The sequence below is a fragment of the Linderina pennispora genome (assembly GCF_002104995.1).
Source record: "Linderina pennispora strain ATCC 12442 chromosome Unknown DL89scaffold_8, whole genome shotgun sequence".
Taxonomy (NCBI): Eukaryota; Fungi; Kickxellomycota; class Kickxellomycetes; order Kickxellales; family Kickxellaceae; genus Linderina; species Linderina pennispora.
In genome coordinates this window covers 285,878-306,504 of record NW_024468256.1, presented here as the reverse complement: position 1 = coordinate 306,504, position 20,627 = coordinate 285,878, and the positions used below count along the sequence as shown (strand labels likewise).

The 20,627-nt window shown below is 55.2% G+C and overlaps 12 protein-coding genes across 12 annotated transcripts; 5 read left to right on the top strand and 7 right to left on the bottom strand.

Annotated features, from left to right (window-relative positions):
- Positions 1-369: 369 nt before the first annotated feature.
- Positions 370-1,405, bottom strand: DL89DRAFT_170428 (uncharacterized protein). The gene has a single exon (XM_040883781.1). It carries the CDS (start codon positions 1,275-1,277, stop codon positions 759-761), a length of 519 nt encoding a protein of 172 aa, XP_040742782.1. The 5' UTR covers positions 1,278-1,405; the 3' UTR covers positions 370-758.
- Positions 1,406-2,035: 630 nt separating this feature from the next.
- On the bottom strand, positions 2,036-2,548 carry DL89DRAFT_258135 (uncharacterized protein; the record flags this gene model as incomplete). The annotated part of the gene is made up of 1 exon (XM_040885582.1): positions 2,036-2,548. The coding sequence occupies one exon, from the start codon at positions 2,546-2,548 to the stop codon at positions 2,036-2,038; it is 513 nt and encodes a 170-aa protein (XP_040742781.1).
- Positions 2,549-3,446: 898 nt separating this feature from the next.
- Positions 3,447-5,535, bottom strand: DL89DRAFT_293516 (DUF1740-domain-containing protein; the record flags this gene model as incomplete). The annotated part of the gene is made up of 3 exons (XM_040890397.1): positions 3,447-3,521; positions 3,637-3,852; positions 3,937-5,535. The coding sequence occupies 3 exons, from the start codon at positions 5,533-5,535 to the stop codon at positions 3,447-3,449; spliced, it is 1,890 nt and encodes a 629-aa protein (XP_040742780.1).
- A 1,592-nt stretch (positions 5,536-7,127) lies between these two features.
- On the bottom strand, positions 7,128-7,937 carry DL89DRAFT_268076 (uncharacterized protein). Its single transcript, XM_040887784.1, has one exon. It carries the CDS (start codon positions 7,904-7,906, stop codon positions 7,133-7,135), a length of 774 nt encoding a protein of 257 aa, XP_040742779.1. The 5' UTR covers positions 7,907-7,937; the 3' UTR covers positions 7,128-7,132.
- A 228-nt stretch (positions 7,938-8,165) lies between these two features.
- Positions 8,166-8,814, top strand: DL89DRAFT_247140 (AMME syndrome candidate gene 1 protein; the record flags this gene model as incomplete). The annotated part of the gene is made up of 1 exon (XM_040885119.1): positions 8,166-8,814. Exon 1 carries the CDS (start codon positions 8,212-8,214, stop codon positions 8,812-8,814), a length of 603 nt encoding a protein of 200 aa, XP_040742778.1. The 5' UTR covers positions 8,166-8,211.
- Positions 8,815-9,189: 375 nt separating this feature from the next.
- Positions 9,190-9,720, top strand: DL89DRAFT_224432 (uncharacterized protein; the record flags this gene model as incomplete). Its single annotated transcript, XM_040884687.1, has 1 exon — positions 9,190-9,720. The coding sequence occupies one exon, from the start codon at positions 9,190-9,192 to the stop codon at positions 9,718-9,720; it is 531 nt and encodes a 176-aa protein (XP_040742777.1).
- A 35-nt stretch (positions 9,721-9,755) lies between these two features.
- DL89DRAFT_258130 (uncharacterized protein) lies at positions 9,756-10,491 on the bottom strand (the record flags this gene model as incomplete). Its single annotated transcript, XM_040885581.1, has 2 exons — positions 9,756-10,334; positions 10,375-10,491. 2 exons carry the CDS (start codon positions 10,489-10,491, stop codon positions 9,756-9,758), a joined length of 696 nt encoding a protein of 231 aa, XP_040742776.1.
- A 519-nt stretch (positions 10,492-11,010) lies between these two features.
- On the top strand, positions 11,011-12,073 carry DL89DRAFT_268074 (ATP-NAD kinase; the record flags this gene model as incomplete). Its single annotated transcript, XM_040887783.1, has 4 exons — positions 11,011-11,112; positions 11,261-11,450; positions 11,524-11,734; positions 11,757-12,073. Coding segments are annotated over 4 exons (765 nt in total), but the record flags the coding sequence as incomplete, so codon positions are not given.
- A 1,737-nt stretch (positions 12,074-13,810) lies between these two features.
- DL89DRAFT_169843 (alkaline phytoceramidase) lies at positions 13,811-15,459 on the bottom strand. Its single transcript, XM_040883779.1, has 3 exons — positions 15,302-15,459; positions 14,945-14,969; positions 13,811-14,666 (listed from the first exon to the last, which is right to left on the bottom strand). Exons 1-3 carry the CDS (start codon positions 15,358-15,360, stop codon positions 13,902-13,904), a joined length of 849 nt encoding a protein of 282 aa, XP_040742774.1. The 5' UTR covers positions 15,361-15,459; the 3' UTR covers positions 13,811-13,901.
- Positions 15,460-16,199: 740 nt separating this feature from the next.
- On the top strand, positions 16,200-17,535 carry DL89DRAFT_247130 (alkaline phytoceramidase). The gene is made up of 5 exons (XM_040885118.1): positions 16,200-16,290; positions 16,407-16,431; positions 16,534-16,697; positions 16,806-16,861; positions 16,931-17,535. The coding sequence occupies exons 1-5, from the start codon at positions 16,235-16,237 to the stop codon at positions 17,473-17,475; spliced, it is 846 nt and encodes a 281-aa protein (XP_040742773.1). The 5' UTR covers positions 16,200-16,234; the 3' UTR covers positions 17,476-17,535.
- A 326-nt stretch (positions 17,536-17,861) lies between these two features.
- Positions 17,862-19,469, top strand: DL89DRAFT_275102 (glutamate dehydrogenase; the record flags this gene model as incomplete). Its single annotated transcript, XM_040889260.1, has 2 exons — positions 17,862-17,892; positions 18,013-19,469. 2 exons carry the CDS (start codon positions 17,862-17,864, stop codon positions 19,467-19,469), a joined length of 1,488 nt encoding a protein of 495 aa, XP_040742772.1.
- Positions 19,470-19,479: 10 nt separating this feature from the next.
- Positions 19,480-20,528, bottom strand: DL89DRAFT_275101 (tryptophanyl-tRNA synthetase; the record flags this gene model as incomplete). Its single annotated transcript, XM_040889259.1, has 2 exons — positions 19,480-19,804; positions 19,861-20,528. The coding sequence occupies 2 exons, from the start codon at positions 20,526-20,528 to the stop codon at positions 19,480-19,482; spliced, it is 993 nt and encodes a 330-aa protein (XP_040742771.1).
- Positions 20,529-20,627: the final 99 nt, after the last annotated feature.

The window sequence follows — 20,627 nt, the reverse complement described above, 5'->3', positions numbered from 1 at the left end:
TCTCATTATTTTTTTCGTTTCGTCTCTACAGGCAACGTCATCAGCTTGCCTTACTGCCTCGCTTCTCATACACAGCCAGCACATTTTTCCCAACCCTTGCTGCTACCTGCCTACAGCAGCACAAAAAGAAGGCGTGCTCGCAAACATTCACAGCCTTGCCAGCCTTCGCTACTCTTTCATACTGCCACCCCTCCGCTGGAAGAATCATAAATAGTCGTCTACAGCTCTCCCTTGCTCAACCCCCCAACGCTTTAGCATAAAAAGGGTGCCAACCTTGAACGCCTCCCATTGCAGTGTATCTTTCTCTCTCTCACTCGCTCGTCATTTTATAGTGCTCAGATCTTGGTTCTGCATTTCACTATTTTCTTGCATATTTCGCCTGCAGAGGCGCTCCATTATCACGGATATATAAACTGGCCTTAGCCTGCCCCTGGCTCTCGCTTTCTCCTTCCTTTCCTTACCCCCTCAGTCCCAGTCTTATTGTGCCGAGCTCTTTTAGCGGCTGTATATATCAATACTTATCCTCCATGAACACATACACCTCTCCTCTGTACCTGGCTCCTCGCAAGTCCACTCGCACACTCATCCGCAGTCGCCTGCCCTCGATCTCGAGCCAGACGTACATTACCGCTATCGCTCTCCCCTCACCGCCACCGTCGCCAGCCAACGAGTCGCTTATGCAGCAGTCGATGCTGTCGACGACATTTGCTCTCCCCTCGTTCTCGGAAGTCAAGCTGATTGACAGCCACCAAAGCAAACTATCGCTTGCCAGCGACAGTGAGAGCGAGGTCGACGACAAGACCCTTGACGGGGACTGGGAGGCGGACTGTCCTGAATTCGATGGCGTGTTTGAGATGGAGCTGGACACCGAATGCCCTCATCAGCCGATGACTGCAGGTCCCCGGCCCTGGAGAGTGCAGCCTGAGCGTGTGTACAACTCGCTGAGGGCACAGATCCAGGCCATCGACGCTGATGACAACGAATTCTGCGTCATGTAAATGAACCATGCCCACCAAAAGAAGCTGCCCTCGTGCACCCAACCCCAATCGGCGAGCCGCGCTCCCCTCAAGATACAAAAATGCCGAGCATACATGCTGTTCCGGCTCTCCTTTGCACATTATTTTTCTTCTCCCTTTCTGCATCGCCGTCCTTGTTGCAAATCCTCTTCTGCCAAGGTGCTGCACTATTTTTTGGTGATCCACTTTACATTCCTGTGTATATAAAATAAATATTTTTGGACATACATTCGCAATTACCGTCATGTACTCAGGGCACATGATTTATATGAACACTGGTAGGTGGCCAATACGACATGGCAATTAATTGGATGCTGTGTGCCTTTTTTACCGCTTTCCTTTTTGCTCATGTGCCGCAACCCGATGGTTTTGTGCTGAATATCTTCCATTGCATATTGAGTCTTTTTCTCTCCCCCCTTTTTCATGTCGGCAAGCAGCACGCCGGTGCATTCTTTTGGGGATGGTGGTTGTGGAGGGCATGTGCGTGGTCGTGTGCACCACGGAGAAGATACCAAGCAAGGGAGCGGGATTTTGTCGTCTCCCAAGCACGGCATATCCGCAGTAGGATGAGTACATGCCATCCTGGCCGTCGTCCGTTGGTCCCATTCCAGCCATTATCGCCCCAAGCCCGTTCCCTTGACTATATGGCCATTTTTAATATTTGATGGCGTCGTCCCTCGGCTCCCTGTTTTTCCCGCCCACCACGAAATTAACGGTTGAGAAGTTGGTTTCGTGATTTCCCCTCTTGGCAACACTTGGCCGCAGCAGCGTGACTCTTAATATCGTCAATTGCACATTCATGCCAGCAAGGTTAAATCATTAATGTTTTTGTAGCATCCCAAGATGAAAGATTAGGTAGTCTGGCAGCAGGAAGGATAATAGCCGAGCGAGCGAGCGAGCGAGAGAGGCTTAGACATAATGGTCTGTCCCCTCCCGCTAACAATATGCTTCGTCGATAAAATACTGGCCAGAACAAACAATGCTGCGCCTAATAATAGCATCAGTCGATAACTGCGGGCTCATTCTGCATGTTGGTGTGTACGAACCAGCATTCTGCGAATAGCACGTATCGCCTCCTGGGCATACTCAACATGGCACCCAGGACGTACCCACTGGCCTCTGATCTTGACTACGATATTTGCCCCCATTATGTCTGGGAGTGTGTTCACCCTAAGCTGGCCGTTGCGTTGGTCATTGATAATCCGGAACTTTTGCGCCCACCAGATATTACCGAAACCCATCCCCCACATCTTGAGCTCGTACAACTGGACATTGGCCTCGCTCGCTGTCTGCACAGTCTCAATCTTGCCCCACGGAATAAATTTGGACATTGGGATTGGGAAGTAGTACCTCTTAATTGTCAGCCCCTCTTGGGATACTTGCAAATCACTATCTTCGTAGAGTATGTGAGGATTGAGCTCTGCAGTAACGTTTCTCTCTGCCCCGGTAGCGCTGAAGGCACTGATTGTCGACTGTGTCTGGTGGCGTTCCAGCGGCAGCAATTCGGCGGACTCTGGTACGGATTGCGACATCCTCGAGTATTAGTAGATTGTGCGGGCTATCTCGGCACCTTTTGCTTCAAGTGCGTGGAGATAGCAGGTGGGAACACGATACGCAGTAGCACCAAATAGCAAGTATAGACAGTTTTTAAACAATTTTTCAAACAGGGAGAGCAACAAAAGCAGTACGTGTTTACCACAGCTGTGAGTGTCGGCTAATGTATGGTGCCGCTGCTCACATGATGCTGCCTTGCAGGCGAATTCTTGGCGCACTACCTCCCAGCATTATCTCTTTCTGGCACATCAGATCCAACGCCATCGACAAGCCGGTTAGCCAAGACTGCCCAGCATGCGCTATCTACTGCTTTCGCAGCTGGTCAGTAAGGCAGGATCACAGCGAATGCAGGTGGTGAGGCACCGCCAATTTATTTTTGCGCCCTTTCAGCAACAAACACCCGCGTGCGCAGCCCCCTTGTTACTACCGCCGTCAGCAGCTGAGTCTTTTCTACACCTGACATGCAGCCCATCCCCATTGCCAAGAGATACAGCGGCTTTGCCCACGGACACATCTTGACTGCCATAAACGCCAGGCGTTTCATGCGACTAGCACCCATCCGTCCACCCCTTGCTGCTCCTGCTGCCAGACACACAGCCCACACCAATGCCGACCTGCATTGCATTCGAGTCAGCCGAGATTCCCATGGCACGTTCATAGTGGCCAAGACATGCATCGCAAGCAGAGGTGAAGGTGGCGTGTCTTCCACTTGGCGCAAAATGTGGAATCCGGCGGCTGAATGCGATTCGCTGGCAAGCAGCATTTCCCAATATATCGTCAAATGCGGGAACTTGGCAAGCTGGTTTTTGAGGTGCAAGCGCATGGCTCGTGGCGGCGCGAGCCGACAGCTCTGCATGTGGTAGAAATAAATTGATGTCAGAACCAGCCCCAGTTGTTCTTCTTCCCGTGGACCACCTGCTGCGGCATGTGCATGCGCAGCATCAGCCGAATCTGTGCTGCGGCCATGCAGATACGCTGACCACATCTGTAATTCATATGCTGCGCATCTTGTTTCGATGGTCTCAAACTCGGAGTAGTTCCTGTTGCAGCTGAGATCTGCCTGCACCTGGGAAATCTGCTGGAATTTGCCGATGCCCTGGCCGTGCAAAAGTTCGCTAACTGCCCATGATTTCTGAACAACCGCTGCCCATGCCCAGTCCTCTGCTGCTGATTTGTCGCTGATGCTGCCGAGTGCTTGAGACCAAATTGTCCGCGCCTGCTCCCAGCAGCCTCTATGCGCATAGGTCTTGGCCAATGAGTTTAGCAGCGGCAGGCACACCGGCTTTCGGTCTCGGATTTGGCTACTTAATTGATCAAAATATTCTGGCCAGTGCGCACCTGACCACTCAACAAGAGCCACGCGGACCATCAGCCGCTGCCGTGTGTCGAGGCTGGCGGCTATACTTAGCTTTTCCAACGTCCGTTGCGTCATACCCCGCCACCACTCTGAAGCCGGCTTGAGCCACGGGCAAGAGAAGCGATACGGCAGAGGTGTCTCCACCAAATCGAGTGTAATGGGCACTGAGATATACGCGAAATGTGGCCGGCCCGTGTCATGTATATTTTCGAATGCCGTCTTTGATTGCCTGGCTACAAGCATTCCGTCAATCCACTCGCCACCTCCGCTTCTACCGCCGCCACCTCCGCCGTCAGTCGAGTCGTTTGAGCTGCCCATTGGCTGCCAAGCAGCAGTTCGCTTAACTGATGGCAGAATCCCCTCATCGCTGGATGTCATTGACCACTCAAAGTCCCTGGACACCCCTTGAAGCTGTCCAGCTTGTCGATCTGAAAACACGCAGGTGTCGGGGCTGATTAGACCAAGGAACCGAAGAAGGTTATCCAGCAATACAGCAAACACATCCTTGTCCCATGGAATATCAGCGAGAAATGGCTCGATATCCTCGAATAGAGTTACCGCAAAGGGATCAAACATACTGGTGGGCTCGGTGGGAATGTCGAGGGTTGGTATTGTGGGCGGTTCGTTGCACTCTTGCGAATACTCAATCTCTTTGCCTAGCCATTCAGACTCCAGTGCAGTCCCAATGGTGCTGGCTTTGGCAAGCGCCATCTCACTGCTGCTGTAGGCCCCTTTGCCAAACGAACTCCACCCATTTGCGCCAGGAGAACCAATTCGAGGCATTCCACTATCCCAGAATCTCTCAAATGCGTGTTTTCTGTGCCCCAGCGACGCCATTTTCAAATGTTCTGGACAGAACATAAACCATTCGATCACTGCCTGGTACAGGGATGTCGCACGCTCGCAGTACCCAGATTCACGCAGCAGTAAACATGAGCGATGTATGATATGGGTAATCAGGATCGATGTCCTCCGCACCACTGCTGCGTCCCGTCGGCTGCTGCACAAAACTCGGGTCAGTAGCTGAATCGCATAGTCAAACCTGTCTATCATCCAGCTCACGGTGAATCTGTCACTCAAACCTTGACAGAAGTCCACGTAGCTGAAGATCATGTCAGGATCCTCAGTCTCAGACAGCGCCTTAATCCATTCTGCCAGCAGCTCCGTCGTCTCTAGCACATCCTGACACCGCCTCAGGTACTCCATCCAAAGCCTTTTAGATTTTGGATTCAGGCCAATCGCTCGCTGGAACATCTCGATCTGCATCCTGGCTATAGCCATATTGCCGCGCATTCGCTTCGTGAATGCTGACATAGCGATCTGCTCTTGCAGCCCAATGTAACTGATCCATGCGTCGACATCATGCTTGTCGGAATTGAGCTTAGCCTCGATTATTGCAATCTTTGCCCGGAGCTGGTCATGAACCGGGTCAGATTGAAGCTGCCGCGGTGCCTTGCGCGGTCTAGGCGTGGACTTTGCCATACCATCAAAGCTGCGGAAATCCACCCCGCTCTGGTCACTATCGTAAAGCGACTCTTTGACTTCGTCCCCAGATGCCGAGTCAGTGAGTGCAATATAACCAGTGTGCAGTTCAGACAGTGTGGCCATTTCTGTCGAAGCTGCTACATAGTCGGTTCCGCAATCTGAGCCCACCTGGGGGGTGTCTACGTAGCGTAGGGCTCGTGTTGTTGGAGGAGCCAGTTGGACAAAGCGGCTATCACTTTCTGTTTCCACAATACGCATTGATCCTCGGAGACCCAGAACACGTCGGCCGCCATTTCGGCGAAATTTGGGTGTGCCAGATGTGCTGGTAGACTGGTAGCGCAGAAGGTCTCGATCTCCATACCGGTCCATGGTCAGATCGCCGCTTTCCAATAGCCTGTGTAATGCTGATGGCTGGTACGCTTTGCCGCTGGGCTTGTATTTAGTCAAAGAGCTCTGAGAGGAGTGCCGATGCTTATCATGGGTCTTCCGTTTGTCGCGGTGTGACGAAGGGTGTCGCCTCTCCTTACTGGATCTTTTGACCTCGATCGCTGCCACTGACTTTGGTGCGCTGGAGAACGAGGGAAACATGAGCTCGTCGTCGCTGCTGCAGCTTCCTGTCGCCATTGCTGATAGTAGGAGTGCTGGAAAAGAATTGTTGTACACAAGTTTGGCAAGTCTCGCCTCAGATCACGGCTGGTTTAAATTCCTTAATCACCTGTCCATATTTTGTGGGTTTGCCAAACCTAATGTTTATCTACCATATACCATTCAGTAACCCGAGGCAATGAACACCCATCAGGTGGTGCCATTACTGCTCGGTCTTCACACTCAGCAGCGTCAAAATAATCCATATTATACCAAGTTAGTAGATGTGCTTTGTAACTACCAGTCAGCAGTCGCGCTTCAGGTTGGCTGGCGTACTAGCGACAAAGTGGTAATAGTCCATGATTTTAGGGTAGCCGTTCTTGTCAAGTACATATGGGTCGAGATGCTTGTAGTCTCCGGGAAGTGACCAGTCGAAATCCTTTAGCATGTTGGCCAGAACTGTTAGTATCTGCATACGCGCAACATGTCGTCCAGTACAGATTCGAATGCCATAGCTGAATGGAAAGTAAAGGGCTGATATTGAAGGTACGCATATTTATGTCTGACATTTAGTCGCAGTAAAAATGAGGTTGAGCTACATAGCAGAAACCTTTGTACTATTCGTACCTGCCTGGCACTATCTTCATACGCTTCTGACTGAAGCAGCCAGCTACTCAGTGCATGGCGCAGTGGCTGGCATGGACAGCGACGATGAGTACAATAGCAACATCAAGTAGTATGACCATGTCCAAAATTAGTGGCTGCGGTGTGTCCAGGCTAAAATAAACCTGCGGGTTGTGAGATAGCGTTGGAGAGCGAAACTATAAACGCTAGTTTCCATACTGGTTTTAGATTTCAGTAAATCTAATATATCCTAATATCAAACAGATAATGTACGAAGGTCAGGTATCACGGGTTCTAAATGGCGTTAAGGACGGGCGGGATTAAAAGGATAGATTCCTCGGTGGGCTTACTCCTTGGGTGGCTCCTAATAAAATGTATAGGGTAACATTTGTATTACATTTCGGTGATTGTTTGCGATGGGTATTATTCCTTGTCGCTCACATATACAGACGCTCATACAGGTCATTGAATGCTTAGTGCTGCAGAGGTGGTACAAAGCTTAGGGCATTCATTAAAGCAAAGGAATAACGCAGCATATCACTATCATTATTGAGGGCATTAGGTAAGCCGTAGGCGCCATACCACCAGCTAATGAGCTGGCAGTGTTGACTGGTGCATCTACCGTGCTACCGGAATTGGTTCCCGTATGGGGGATATCAGCGGGAGCCTGCGAAGGGCCAGAGCGTACAGGAATCTTGCGCATCGAAGTTGGGACTTGCATTTGCTTCTTTGTTGAGTTGCGCCAGATATCTGAGCAATACTTGCCGTCAACCGGGAACCACACGGCAGGCATTGGCGACATGCTCTGGCCGAACAGTGCAGTAAAGCTAACCTGTGCCATGTCCAGTCCCAGGCCACCAGTATCGACAGCCAGGACGTAGACATACCGGACTGTGTCGGCGCGCTTTGCTATCTGCTGGCGTCTGCGCACCGGTGACACGGATGTGGTTGGCAGAACTTCAAATTTGGTTGTGGTTGCCTCAAAGTGTGTGGCCATTGCGACACCTGGCAGCCCAACAGTCTCACCGTACTCGATGTAGTTGGATAGGTCTGTCTCAACACGCAGGCATGTGCCGCACTCATAGCCGGTGTTCATTTTCTGCACTGCTGTGATTCGACTAATGTCCAGTGTGGCATACGGATATCCACACGAGGGCGCAGAGATGGCCAATGCATTGCCCAGGCTCTGGTAGTCGTGCGGTGTAATGCTCTGGCTGCCAATCATGGAGCCGAGAGACAAGGTGGCAAATGTAAGGAGTAGATGGAGGGGTGCTAAGGGCGTCATGGAAGAAGTAGGGAAATTAGGAGCGGTCGTGGGATTGGGGAGACAGAAAGCATGGGTGGTCTGGTAATCTTCTCGTTTTGGCGAGGGGTGCGAGGACAAACGGTCCTACGCGCTCGCAACGGCCCAGAAATGGAAAGAGCGCGTGAAAAATCTGGACCGCGAGCTGCCCAATAAATCGAGCTGCATGACGGCTCGAACTGTGCCTGTGACCACCTCAGCCACCACCGGAAATTGCAGCCCAGGCCAGCTCTCCTTCTGTTTGTAAACTGCTCTCTACTTTTTTCAACTGCTTTGATTTGTTACATATGGCTACCAAGCAGCACTGCGCCTATTGCTTCGATGTCCTGGTGTCTCACCTTGAGGGCAAGCCGACCAGCCGCATCCCTACAGGCTTTGACGCAAGCGCCTGCTACCCGCTCTTTGTTACATGGAGTAAGCAGTACCGTGGCGACGACGACCGGCTACGCGGCTGCATTGGCAACTTCTCGGCCATGAAGCTTGGAAACGGTCTGCGCGAATATGCCCTGACAAGTGCGCTCCGCGATACCCGGTTTAACCCTATCACCCTGCGCGAGCTCCCACAGCTGTCGTGTTCGGTCTCGCTCTTGACAGACTTTGAGGAAGCCGACGACTACTTGGATTGGGAGATTGGAAAGCATGGGGTGTGGGTGGAGTTTAGGATGCCAAACGGACGGCGCCAAACCGCGACCTTCTTGCCCGAGATTGCCGAGGAGCAGGGGTGGTCAAAGGAAAAGACGGTGGATCAGCTGCTGCGCAAGGGCGGGTATGAATGGACGATTACCAGGGAAATGCGCGAGTCTGTCAAGCTCACACGGTACCAGAGCAAGAAGGCGAAGCTGCTGTACACCGACTATATTGGTATGCGGCAGAAGCTAGAGGAGGCGTAGATTCTGCCACGTGAAGTCTAACTTATTGGTGTACATTGCCATAAATACAAATGTTTGTCCGCAGTCCCTAAATTTGCAGGTTGATTTTTGGGTCACCATATGATTGGAGGTTCGACACCACATTCCACATTCTAATCATACCATGAGCCAGCTATTCACACAGGGAGGCAGCAGCCAGCAACAGCAACGCACAGGGCCAGCTAGTGGGCCGCCTGAGTTCAGTCAGCACCGACATCCAGAACGTTGCCGACATTGCCGACAAAGCCATCGATGCGTGCAAGCTTGTGGGGACAGATCTCGAGGAACTCAACGAGACAGCCAAAAGTAGACGAAGTCGACGAGTCATTGCGGATGCTTCTAAGCGCCAAAAAGCGCATGGATATCGAGACCGAGCTACTCTCGCAGGCGATGCGACACGCTGATGCTGACGATGTGGCACAGAGCTACGAACGGTCGTGGAAGCGGAGTGTGACCAAGTACGAGAAGCAGAGTGATGCACAAAAGTTCGGTCGCAATGGACAGTACAGGGAGTTCCGCGAGCAGGTGTGGGAGGTCAACCATGAGGGCGAGCCAATGCCAAGTCTGTTTGAGGGTGGCGAGGATAGCAGTGACGACGACGACCTGGTGGTTTCGGGGGCGCGTCTCACGTACAAATGCCCGATCTCGATGGCGTGGCTGAATAACCCAGTCACCAGCAGGACGTGCAAGCACAGCTATTCGAAGGACTCGATCATGAGCATGCTGAGGGCCAGGCATGGCTCGTGCCCGTGTCCGGTGGCCGGGTGCTCTCACACAGTGAACGTGCGTGATTTGCAACCAGACAGGCTGCTGGAGCGCAAGGTTGCTAGGCACCTGCGGCAGCTTGAAATCGAGCAGTCACAGACCGAATACACGCTGATCCGGTGAAGTAGGAGAAATGTATTTATGAGTAAACTCCTTTGTTAAAGCCGGAACTTGAACGGATCTGCTAGCCAGAACGCGCACACGACGAACGCGTTGATGATGGCTGGGCGCACATCCTGCATAAACGTCAGGTAGATCCAGATGGTAACAAGTCCTGGAGCGCGCTTCATGATACCCAGACGCGGAGCGTGCAGGCTCAGGTGCACAAAGTAGCATCCGCTGGCGCAGGCAAAGACCAGCATCACCAGCGACATGGCCCGAGAGAACCGGAACTTGTATGTGACATACACCATAAAGTATATGGCTGGCGACATGTTTAGCATGCGCTTCAGGATCTCTGTTGCCGTGATCTCGATGCTGTACTGCTGGCTGACCAGGGCCTCAAACAGCCCGTACACGGACGACAGCGCCAGCGTGTAGATGAGAGCATTCATCCACGTGGGAATTTCGTCTTCGGCACGCTCTGCCTCGGCCTCGAGCCGGTCTAGCTCGTCGTAGTCGACCTCCTTGCCGTCCTGCTTCATCTGCTTCAGCACGCCTGACTCGCGGATCAGCCGCATCTTCTCGTGGTCGGGGATGTCGTCAATCAGGTACTTTGGCTTGCCATCAGGGCCAAGCTTTGGCCCAGCACGCACGATGCGTGAGACGCTCGGGTACTCGAGCTTGGGCGAGTTGTGTGCGGTCTCGTCGCTGTCGTGGCAGCCCCGGAGTCAGCTCCTTCATGGACTCGATGAGCGGCACATTCTCGTCGTCGAACTCTGTGATTTGGACCATGGCTATAGCGGAGTAAATGCGATGGGGAAATGCAAGAAAGGGGTGGGGAACAAACGAGAAAGCAGAGCAGAAGCGTGCTTGCTCAAAGGAGGCTTGGGAGGCGGCAGTGCTGTATTTTTAGCAGAGGCGGACAGAGATGTTTGGGACCAACAGGTCGGCTGACATGATTCCAGGATGCTGATCCGCTGATGCGGGGAGGACAGGCAGAGAGCGGCGGGGGAATCCAAAAGTCCGGCTCTGCTTACCCCTCCAGCCTTCAGCTGCTCTCGTCATATCTGAAACCATTCTATTACTTTAAAAAAGAAATTTGATGAATTCGCGTGTCTTTCGGCTCTTCCGGTCCACGCCTCTCCGACCTTGCCCGAGTGCGTGGGTCTCTCCCGGCCAGCAGCAGCGCCTTCAATGGACAGGCATCCAGCGGCGGACGTTTCTGAGCACAGCCGACATCCCTACAAAGAAGCCTGCCCGAGATCACTCGAGCTATGACCTGGCAACGGCAATGGCAATCTGTACCTGGAGTCTGATACTGACCAGCGGTACCGGCTGGACTGGGCGACAGGCGGGCCAAAGACCGTGCTGATAATCAAAAAGGCCAATGACCAAAAGGTCGACAGCGCCCTGGTGGACATTGCCAGCTGGCTACACCGCACATATCACCGATATGAACGTTGTGACTGGAGCCAGCTGTGTACACGCAGGTAGCAGCAGACAATTCCATTTGTGCGCACAATTCCCGAAGGCGAGCCAGACGAGTACTCTCGGGTGGTAGGACTTTGTGATTACGCTGGGCGGCGACGGCACGTTTTTGCATGTCTCGTCGCTGTTCAAGACGCATGTGCCGCCAATTATCCCATTTTCAATGGGCACGCTTGGCTTTCTGCTGCCGTTCAATGTGGCCACATACAAGGAGCAGCTACGGGGCGTTATTGCGGGCGGATCGACTGTGCTGCCGCGCATGCGTCTGTCGTACTCGAAATACGACGAGGATGGCAGGCTGACTGGCGGATGGGCATTTGAACATCACAAACGAAGCGTGCATTCACCGTGGCACATACCCGCACCTGACTACAATTGCATGCTATATCAATAACCAGCTGCTGACGACCTCGGTCGGCGACGGGATCATTGTTGGTACGCCGACGGGCTCGACTGCATACTCCTTGTCGGCGGGCGGCCCAATTGTGCATCCCTTGGTCAGCAGCATGATCCTGACGCCAGTGTGTCCTCGGTCCTTGTCATTTCCGTCCACTGATCCTCCCCGCAAGCGCTGTGGTGCGCCTGCAGGTGCACAAGGATAGCCGCGGCCGGGCTGCCGCGTACATTGACGGAAGGAATTGCGGCGAGCTGCGGCAGGACCAGTCGATTGAGATCCGCCGGTCGGCGTACCCGCTGATGTGTATCAATAGAGAGAACCTGGCTGCCGGCTGGACCCACGATATCAACAGGCTGCTCAAGTTCAACCGCACCTTCTCATACCCCCACGAGTCGCCGTTTGGCGACCACGCGGACCCTGATGAGGATGCCTAGACATTTGTTTTCTGCATGTGAGATGGCGATGGTGTTGTTCAGAAATAATGTGAAGGTAAAAAAGAGTCTGTGGTTGTGAGCGAGACAGGTCCTAAGGCAGACCCATCAGATGTAGAGACGACGCCACGATAGCAGGTGATAAATACATATCCGCCTGCACTGGCTAGCGCCGCTGAGTTGAAGAAGTTTGGCTTATCCGAGTCCAGCATTCCATTGCCTGTCATCGAGTCCAGCCCGTCTTCGCCGTCGGACTCTGGCGCCATCGTCTTGCCAGCATTCGGGTCCTTGGGCGCCGTGCAGTTCCTGTCCCCTTGGCACTCCTGGGTGCACCTGATGTCGCCGGTCGAGCAGTGGTCCTGGCACTGCTGCACCTCGTGCTGGCAGGTGTAGTGCATGACCGGGAACGTGTAGATATCCGGGTCCGGGTTCTTGCCGTTGCCGCACGTGCAGTGCCACTGGAGGTTGGACGCCTCGCACCCGTCGTTGATGGGCGCACCCCACGTCATGTTGAGACACACGTTGTTGCAGAAGTTTGTGTTGTCGTTGCACCACGTGCTCTTGATGCCCATGTCAACTGTGCTGGGATCAAATGCCGAGGAGGCCTGGCGGAATGCCCGGCGCTTGCTCTTCTTGCTGCCTCCGCTGGCGGCATCGTGGACGGAGGGGTTGTCGCCAAGGGTCTTTTTGCCAACAGCCATACGTGCCTTCGCCCTTGGCGTGCTTGGCTGGCGATGGAGGGAGGGCTGGGAGGGCTGGGGCAGCGGGAGTCGCTGGTTTATCTGCGCCTGCAGGCTTGCCGCCGGCAGCGGGCTTGTCAGAGGCATCGCCGCCAACCTTGATGCTGTCAACGAGGGAGCCAGCATCGCTGCCAGCTGCTGGTGAGTGCGACGCCGCCAAGGCCATCGTTGTGAAGGCAGCCAGACCGGCCACGAGGTACACCTTTAGCTGCATGTGTGTACAATGATCCGTAGAAACCTGTGCGAGAAAGGACAAAAAGCAAGATATGCCCTGGTGTATATGCTATCCTGCCAATGCACAAGGAAAGGAAATGAGAGAAGGGGAAATAGGAGGGGTCGAGGTGACAGCAAAGAAACGAGAGGCAGACCAGACTGAACCCGGCCTGTCCCATTGCCTATATGGCAGTTCTCTGGACTCTCGCCCCTCCTCTACTCTCCCCGGAATATTGTTTTCACACAACATTTGAACAATGAAGGCAATTCTGGTCTGAGACGCTGGCCGCATGGCTCCCCCCCCAGCGCCTCGCCGCCCCCTCTTCCAGCTGCGTAGAAAAACAAAGTGGTGCCGCTCAGAGGTTTTGTTTCACGCATTCTAGCCAACAAAGCGCCATGTCCCCTCGCTTCCCTGCCAAAACAGCGAGGGCTGTTGCGAGGGAGGCGCAGCTTCGGGCGGCAGAGACCTTGGTTTGGTACATCAGCCTGTGTGCTAGGAGAGACGCCAATTATAGGGTGTAACTAGCAGGCGGAAATAGTGGTCATTTCCGTTTCTGCCATCTCGATTGTTCGCCTATGTGCAAATGCAGGATGCTAAGAGCTTTCTCCCACACGCCTCTGTGCCGCCTTGCCTGCCCCTCGGAATGGCTGCTACAGTGCTGGGCGACCGGGCGGGTTTGTTTACATCCGAGCTGTGTGATTTCAGGGAGGGATCCTGGGCCCAAAAAGCTACTGCGCTTGCGTGCAAATAAAGCGAGGCTCCTCGAGTTTTGCGAGGGCGTGCTTCGGACGCGAATCCGAAGCGGTGTGCTCAGGTGACACGCATGCGCACAGACACGTCGGCCATGCAAAGCTTCCACTTTTTAGAAAAAAAAAAGCTTTATATACGCTAACTGTATGGCGCTGGAACTACAGAGGCAAGGACAAAAGTGACTACTCGACCTTTTTGGGCGTCCGCATAGCGACATGCGGGAACAGCCCAAACTTGTGCTTGACAGTGAACAGGTGGTCGTGCCCGAGCCACGTAATGCGGGCAAAGTGCACCCACAGGATCAGGTACGTCGAGCCGTAGGCAGTGAGGATGTGCCACCACCCGTGCAGCTGCAGGAACACATCCAGCGGCGAGTTGACCATCTGCCTGTAGGACCGTAGCCGGTGGCAGAAGATGTTGTCGAGGTTCCACACCAAAAACCCGCCGTACATGCCAATGTGGCCAAACACCAGGAGCCGGGTCATCAGGCGCTTCGTGCGCCGGTCGATGCGCATCTGCTTCATGCGCTTGTATCCAAACCCGACCGTGCCCATGGCAGTGAAGGCAAATGCGACCTGGTGGAAGGCAGGCGACTGCAGCCAAAAGATGTATATCAGGGTGATGGCCAGCTGCAGCGCGCCGATGCCCACGGGCAGCCTCCAGCCGTGCTGCACCCGGCGGTCGATTTCGACCAGCGCGTAGAAGGAGAGCGCGCAGGTGTAGAGCATGGGAAGCTCGTCCAGGAGCTGTGTTGTGTATTTGAGCGTGGCGTGGAAGAAGCCCGAGCCGAATCCGACCGTCATCAGGGCGACGTAGCAGAACAGCATGCGCTTGCCCTGCTGGTGCTTAATCACCGACCAGATCCCAAGCCCGGCCAGGACCACGAAAAGCGAGTTTGTTATCGAGTTCCAGAACTCGGCGATGAACTGTGTCACAACGTAGTTTTCCTACACAATGATTCCGGGCAGCTTTAGGTTGCAGTATATGATAGACAGCGGTCTGGGCCCCGAGCTGGTATAGTGTTTGAGATCCGTGCATGAGGATTCCTTTTGACGACCAGCAGCAGGTGCGGAAATGCGCTGTGCAGAAGCCCTGACGCCTTGTTTCAAGTGCGAGGGAGACCGAAAAAAGAAAGACGCTCGCGGAGATGAGAGATAATCGACGAGACATGGGTGTTGCACACTTGTCACGCCACGGCGCACCTGGATCCAGCAATGCATCTTACCTCGCACCAATCAATCGTCGACGTCCTACAGGATCCATGTGAAATGGGGAAGGTGCAAATATCAGCAGAAGATCGGTTCCTAAAGAATAGCCAACATTCCTCTCTAAACCATTCCCAAACCAGCCTAGCTCGTTCGGCCAAGCATGGGGATCGACTGCCTACATTGCCAAGACTGCTGGCCCTCTTCTCCAGCCGTGAATGCGGAAGTGATGCCCACCCTACCCCGTGTAGGCATTGGCAAGCGTGCAGTCGCCCAGGCTCTTACGAGTGGAGGGCGTGCTCCTCTGGCAATAGCGCCTCGCCATGTCTCCCCCTCCTCTTGGCTGTACCGTACCGCTGTTCCCCGGACAGCCTTACCTTTCGCCCCAGAAGTGGTTGGTCGCATTAGAAGCGTTGTCCATGATGATCATGCCCATGGTTTCGAACGCAGTAAAACGTGTGAGAGACAGGGGAGGTATGTGTAAGAAGGGTGGAAAAGTGTGGTGAAGCGGGAAGAGTGATGATAGGGAAGCTAGGCTGACTCCATTAAAGGCGGTAGTGCGGAGATATCAGGTTTCTTTCTTTCTCGTGGCCAAGGAACTGAACTCTGCTTCCTGGCTGGCAATTTCAGGGCCGTCAAAGAAATGAACGTAAGAAAAGTACTATGAAAGGGGACAGGGAAGAAGTAAAGAAGTGAGCGACTGAAAAGCAAGAAGCCAATATTACACAGGGGGCCGAAACCGGTTGGTATTTCGAAAAGGAAACACGGAAAAAGACAAGTCCAGAATACCTCAGGCTCGGGCGAAAGTTGGGGCGGTGGCCGGCACACAGGCACACAGATACACAGACACACAAGACCTGCTGTCCCATTGGGCGGCTGGCTGTGCACCAGCAGTCTCAGATGCCTGCAAAAAAAAACCAGTCGGCGGGCTAGGCCGGCTAGATTACATTAGCGGCGTCTCTTGGTGATCGTCTGGGATTCAGATCACCGACGTGCCAAGCCAGGGGATATGCACCATGATGCCAAGTGCAGCTAATGTGCAAGACGGGCATTTACAGCGGCGGGCCAACCAGCGATGCGTAGAGGGTCAGCCGCTGGCGTGTATTTGCAGGCCTTCCTTTCTCACACGGCTCGCTGCATAAAACAGACGCCGGCAGTGTTTGTGTCGCCCACAGAAGCGCTTGCTTAAAAAGCAGCACGTCTGCTGGGCGAGCAATGCGTGCTCTTCGCCTCTGCTTTCATTTTTACCTTTGACCCCCATTACTCTTTTCACTAAACCTACCTCTGTACTTTGGGCGCGCAGCTTCAGCATGCACTTGATGCTAGACACCATGGTTGGTCGCGATGCGTACTATTGGGGCGAAGCGTAAGGAGTTCCTGTTCTCTCTCTTCCCCATGAGTGGGCCCCACAGAATGTCGCTTTAATTGCTAAAGAAGTCGGCTATGGTGGGGGGTTTCCGCACTCGGTGCAACATCATGTAGGACGTCGACGATCGACTGGTGCGAGGTAGGGTATTCCGAGGCGAGGGGAGGAAATCAGTAGGCGAGGGAGGGAAATCATCGGCAGTAGTTTGTTTGTTTGCTCAAGCACCCGCCACATTGTTTGTAGGAAAACTATGTGATGTGCAAGTACATTGCCGAGTTCTGGAACACGACAACCAACATTGCGTTCTTGGGACTGGCGCTGTTTGGCATGCACAAGGTGCGGGCAACAGGGCAGGAGAACCGGTTCCTGCTCTGCTACTTGGGCATGTTGGTTGTCGGCATGGGGTCGTAAGTACATTAGTGGGAGGGGGAGCGGGGGGTCGGCATTGCGACTTTAGCCGGGTGTTTCATGACCTGCTGACCGAATCCATGGCCATTGGGCGATCATTGCTGTAGGTGGCTGTTCCATATGACCCTCCAGTACCAGTGGCAGCTGGCCGACGAGCTCCCTAGTAAGTATTAAATGGGCCATCGCGAGTGACCTGGGTGGATTGCAATTTGCTGAATGGGCCTTGCTGTAGTGGTGTACTGCACATGCGTGTGCATATATTGTGTGCTGCAGGCGAACGTCAAGGCGGGCAATGACCTGGTTGTGTCGCTGGCGCTGTTTGGATACTCTGCGATGGTGACGCTGGTGTACCTGCAGAACCGCAACCCGGTGTTTCACCAGGTGGCATACGCGATTGAGGTGGCGGTGATTCTTGTGCGCAGCACATTCTACCAGATGGAGATCCGCAAGACGAATGTACGGGCATACACGGAAATGCGGCATCTGTTCCTGCTGGGCGCGGGCTCGTTTGGCATGGCATTTGTGCTGTGGAACATCGACAACGTCTGGTGCGGAACCTTGCGCGAGCTGCGCGGGTGGGTGCATCCGGTGCTGGCGCCGTTCTTCCAGCTCCACGCGTACTGGCACATTGGCACGGCCCTGGGGTGCTATGCCAGCATTGTGTACCAGCAGTATTTGCGGCTGGTGATGCTGGGCACGGTCGACCAGTACCGGGCAACGCGGATGCTGGGGTTCATTCCGTACCTTGAGCGGGCTCCCACGACCAAGACTGCATAGACCTTGCATGTTTAATTACTTTTTTTTTTTTTGCAGCCATAGCAAATAGTTCTGTCCATCACTCGTGTGGGAAAAGTGCGCCAAAACGGTGGCTTTGCAGCGTTTCCACGGCGAAGCAAAGTGCAGATGGGCGGGCAGGCTGTGGCAATCGATTTTATTTTCAGGTTTGGGGGCGGGCATTCCCTGCGGGGGTTCAAAGTGGCCTGTGCGCCTTTGTTTCGCACGCAACAGCTCCTCAGCAGCCAACACCGCGCCATGCCTCCAGGTCTTGCCTCGCATATAACTCGATGGCCGGCGGGCGGCTTCCCTCCTCCCCTTTCTTTTCGGTATCTCTTCATTTTTATACACTTTTCCCTAACTAGTAGAACAACTCCTTTTGTCCCAAGATGGCTTTGCTTATGTCTGCACAGCTCAGAGGTGCCATCAGGTAAGTTACCAGTCGCCCTCGCGATATAAGGCGCTGCAGCAGCTGCATACAACTAACAGGGTGCCTGTGTAGTCGCAAGTCTGGCGCTCTGGCCAAGTCCCTCGCTGCAGTGCCCGCGCGCTCGCACTCGACCACTGGCTACCAGGCCACCGAGGACAACGAGCCAAAGTTCCTGCAGGCGGTCGGCATGTACTTTGACCGCGCAGCCAAGTACAGCAATGCAACAGCCGAGACGCTCAAGCACATCAAGGCCACGGACAGCGTGCTGAGCGTGACGTTCCCGGTGGAGAAGGACGGCAAGACAGTGATGATCCGCGGGTACCGGTCGCAGCACTCGCGGCACCGGCTGCCGTGCAAGGGCGGGATCCGGTTCTCGTCGGCGGTGGATCTGCAGGAGGTGGAGGCTCTGTCGGCGCTGATGACGTACAAGTGTGCGGTGGTGGACGTGCCGTTTGGCGGCGGCAAGGGCGGCATCATGATCAACCCGGCGGACTGGACCGAGGCGGAGCTGGAGCGCATCACGCGGCGGTTCACGCTGGAGCTGTGCCAGAAGAACTTTATTGGCCCGGGCGTGGACGTGCCGGCTCCGGACGTGGGCACGGGGGCACGCGAGATGGGGTGGATTGCAGACACATACCGCAACTTCAACCCGCAGGACGTCAGCGGAGCCGCGTGTGTGACGGGCAAGGCGCTGTCGCTGGGCGGCGTGCGTGGGCGCACAGAGGCCACCGGGCTGGGCGTGTACTACGGCGTGCGCGAGTTCCTGACATACCCCGAGGTGCAGAAGAAGATTGGGCACCACGGCAAGATCCAGGACACCAGCGTGATCATCCAGGGCTTCGGCAATGTGGGCTACTGGGCGGCCAAGTTCTTTGAGTCGAACGGCGCCAAGATCCGCGGCATCGTCGAGCACGACTATGCTGCGTACAACGAGGCCGGCATCAACGTCGAGCACCTGTTCCTGTGGCGCAAGGAGCACGGGTCGTTCAAGGGCTTCCCCGACGCCAAGATCGTCGACCAGCCCATGACTGTGCTGGAGAGCGAGTGCGACGTGCTGATCCCCGCAGCGCTGGAGCGCCAGATCGGCCTGCGCAATGCCCACAAGATCAAGGCCAAGCTGATCGGCGAGGCTGCCAATGGCCCGGTGACGCCGGCAGCCGACGAGGTGCTGCGTGCAAACGGCAAGGTTATTGTGCCGGACCTGCTGCTGAACGCTGGCGGAGTGTGTGTGTCGTACTTTGAGTGGGCCAAGAACCTGTCGCACCTGCGGTTTGGCCGCATGAACAAGCGCTGGGACGAGCGCAGCAAGGAGCAGCTGCTGGCGCTGGTCGAGGGCAACGCCGGGCGCCCGCTGTCGGAGGGCGAGCGCCGTGAGCTGATCCACGGCGCCGAGGAGCATGAGCTGGTGTATTCGGGTCTGGAGGACACAATGATTGTTGCCTGCAACGAGACCCGCCAGACCGCCAACCTCAAGGAGATCGACTACCGCACCGCCGCCATGACCAACTCCATTAACAAGATCGCCGCCAGCCTGGCTGGCTCCGGCTCCATCTTCACCCACGCATAAAACTCTTTCTTTATTGAAGCCCAACACACGTGGCGATTTCTTTCCAGTTTGCCCTTGCAATGCCATTGACCTTTTCTTCGTTCTCGGCCAGCATCTTCTCCAGATCGCCGGCATTCGCCAGCAGCCGCTGCATCTCGCTGCGCACCGGGCCGACAAACTGCACAACCGCCTCGGCCACCGCCTCCTTCAGCTGGGCATTGGAGCAGTCGCGCAGCTCTGCCGCCGCCTGCTCGCACTCGGTCTCCCTGAGCGCCGCATAGATCGCCAGCAGGTTGGCCACGCCCGGCCGCTCCTTTCGCATCGAACGTGATCCCGCGGATCGAGTCAGTCGGCGCCTTTTTGATTTTGCGGCGGATTCGAATCGTCCGAGTCGCTGAGCATAATCCGCGACTGCTCGTTCGGGTCGGACTTTGACATCTTGCGCTGTGGGTCGCGCAGCGACATCACGCGCTTGGACTCGGTCAGCAGCGGCGCTGGCAGCGGGAACAGCCGCGTCTTGTATGTCTTGTTGAAATGCTCTGCAATGTCGCGCGCCAGCTCCAGATGCTGCACCTGGTCGTCGCCCACCGGAATGTGCGTGGCCTTGTACAGCAGGATGTCTGCCGCCATCAGGACCGGATATGTGAACAGCCCGGCCAGCAGGCCCTGGGCCGCCGGCGCATGCACGTTGAGCGCCTCTGTCTGGCCCACAAGCTGCCCTTGCTGCTGCAGCTTGCTTTTCCACTGCGTCATGCGGTTGAGCCACCCGACCGGCGTGATGCACCCGAGCACCCACAGAAGCTGCGTGTGCGCTGCCACCGCCGACTGCCGGAACAAAAGCGACTTGCTCGGGTCCACCCCGCACGCGACAATCGACGCTGCCATCTCCAGCGTCTCCTGCCGCAGCTTCTGCGGGCTGCGCGGCACTGTCAGCGCGTGCAGGTCAACGATGCTGAACAGCAGCGAGTCGTCGGCCGTGCTGTTTTGCTGGAGCTTCACCCAGTTCTGCAGCGAGCCCAGGTAGTTGCCTAGCTGCGGGACGCCCGTTGGCTGGATCCCCGAGAACACGCGCATGGCCATGGTATCTGTAAAGCGCCTAGAGTTGGAAACAAGATTGCTGAGAGAAGCCGTGAAACCCCTGGTGCCTCACGCTCACCCCCCAAAACATGGGCCATGCCG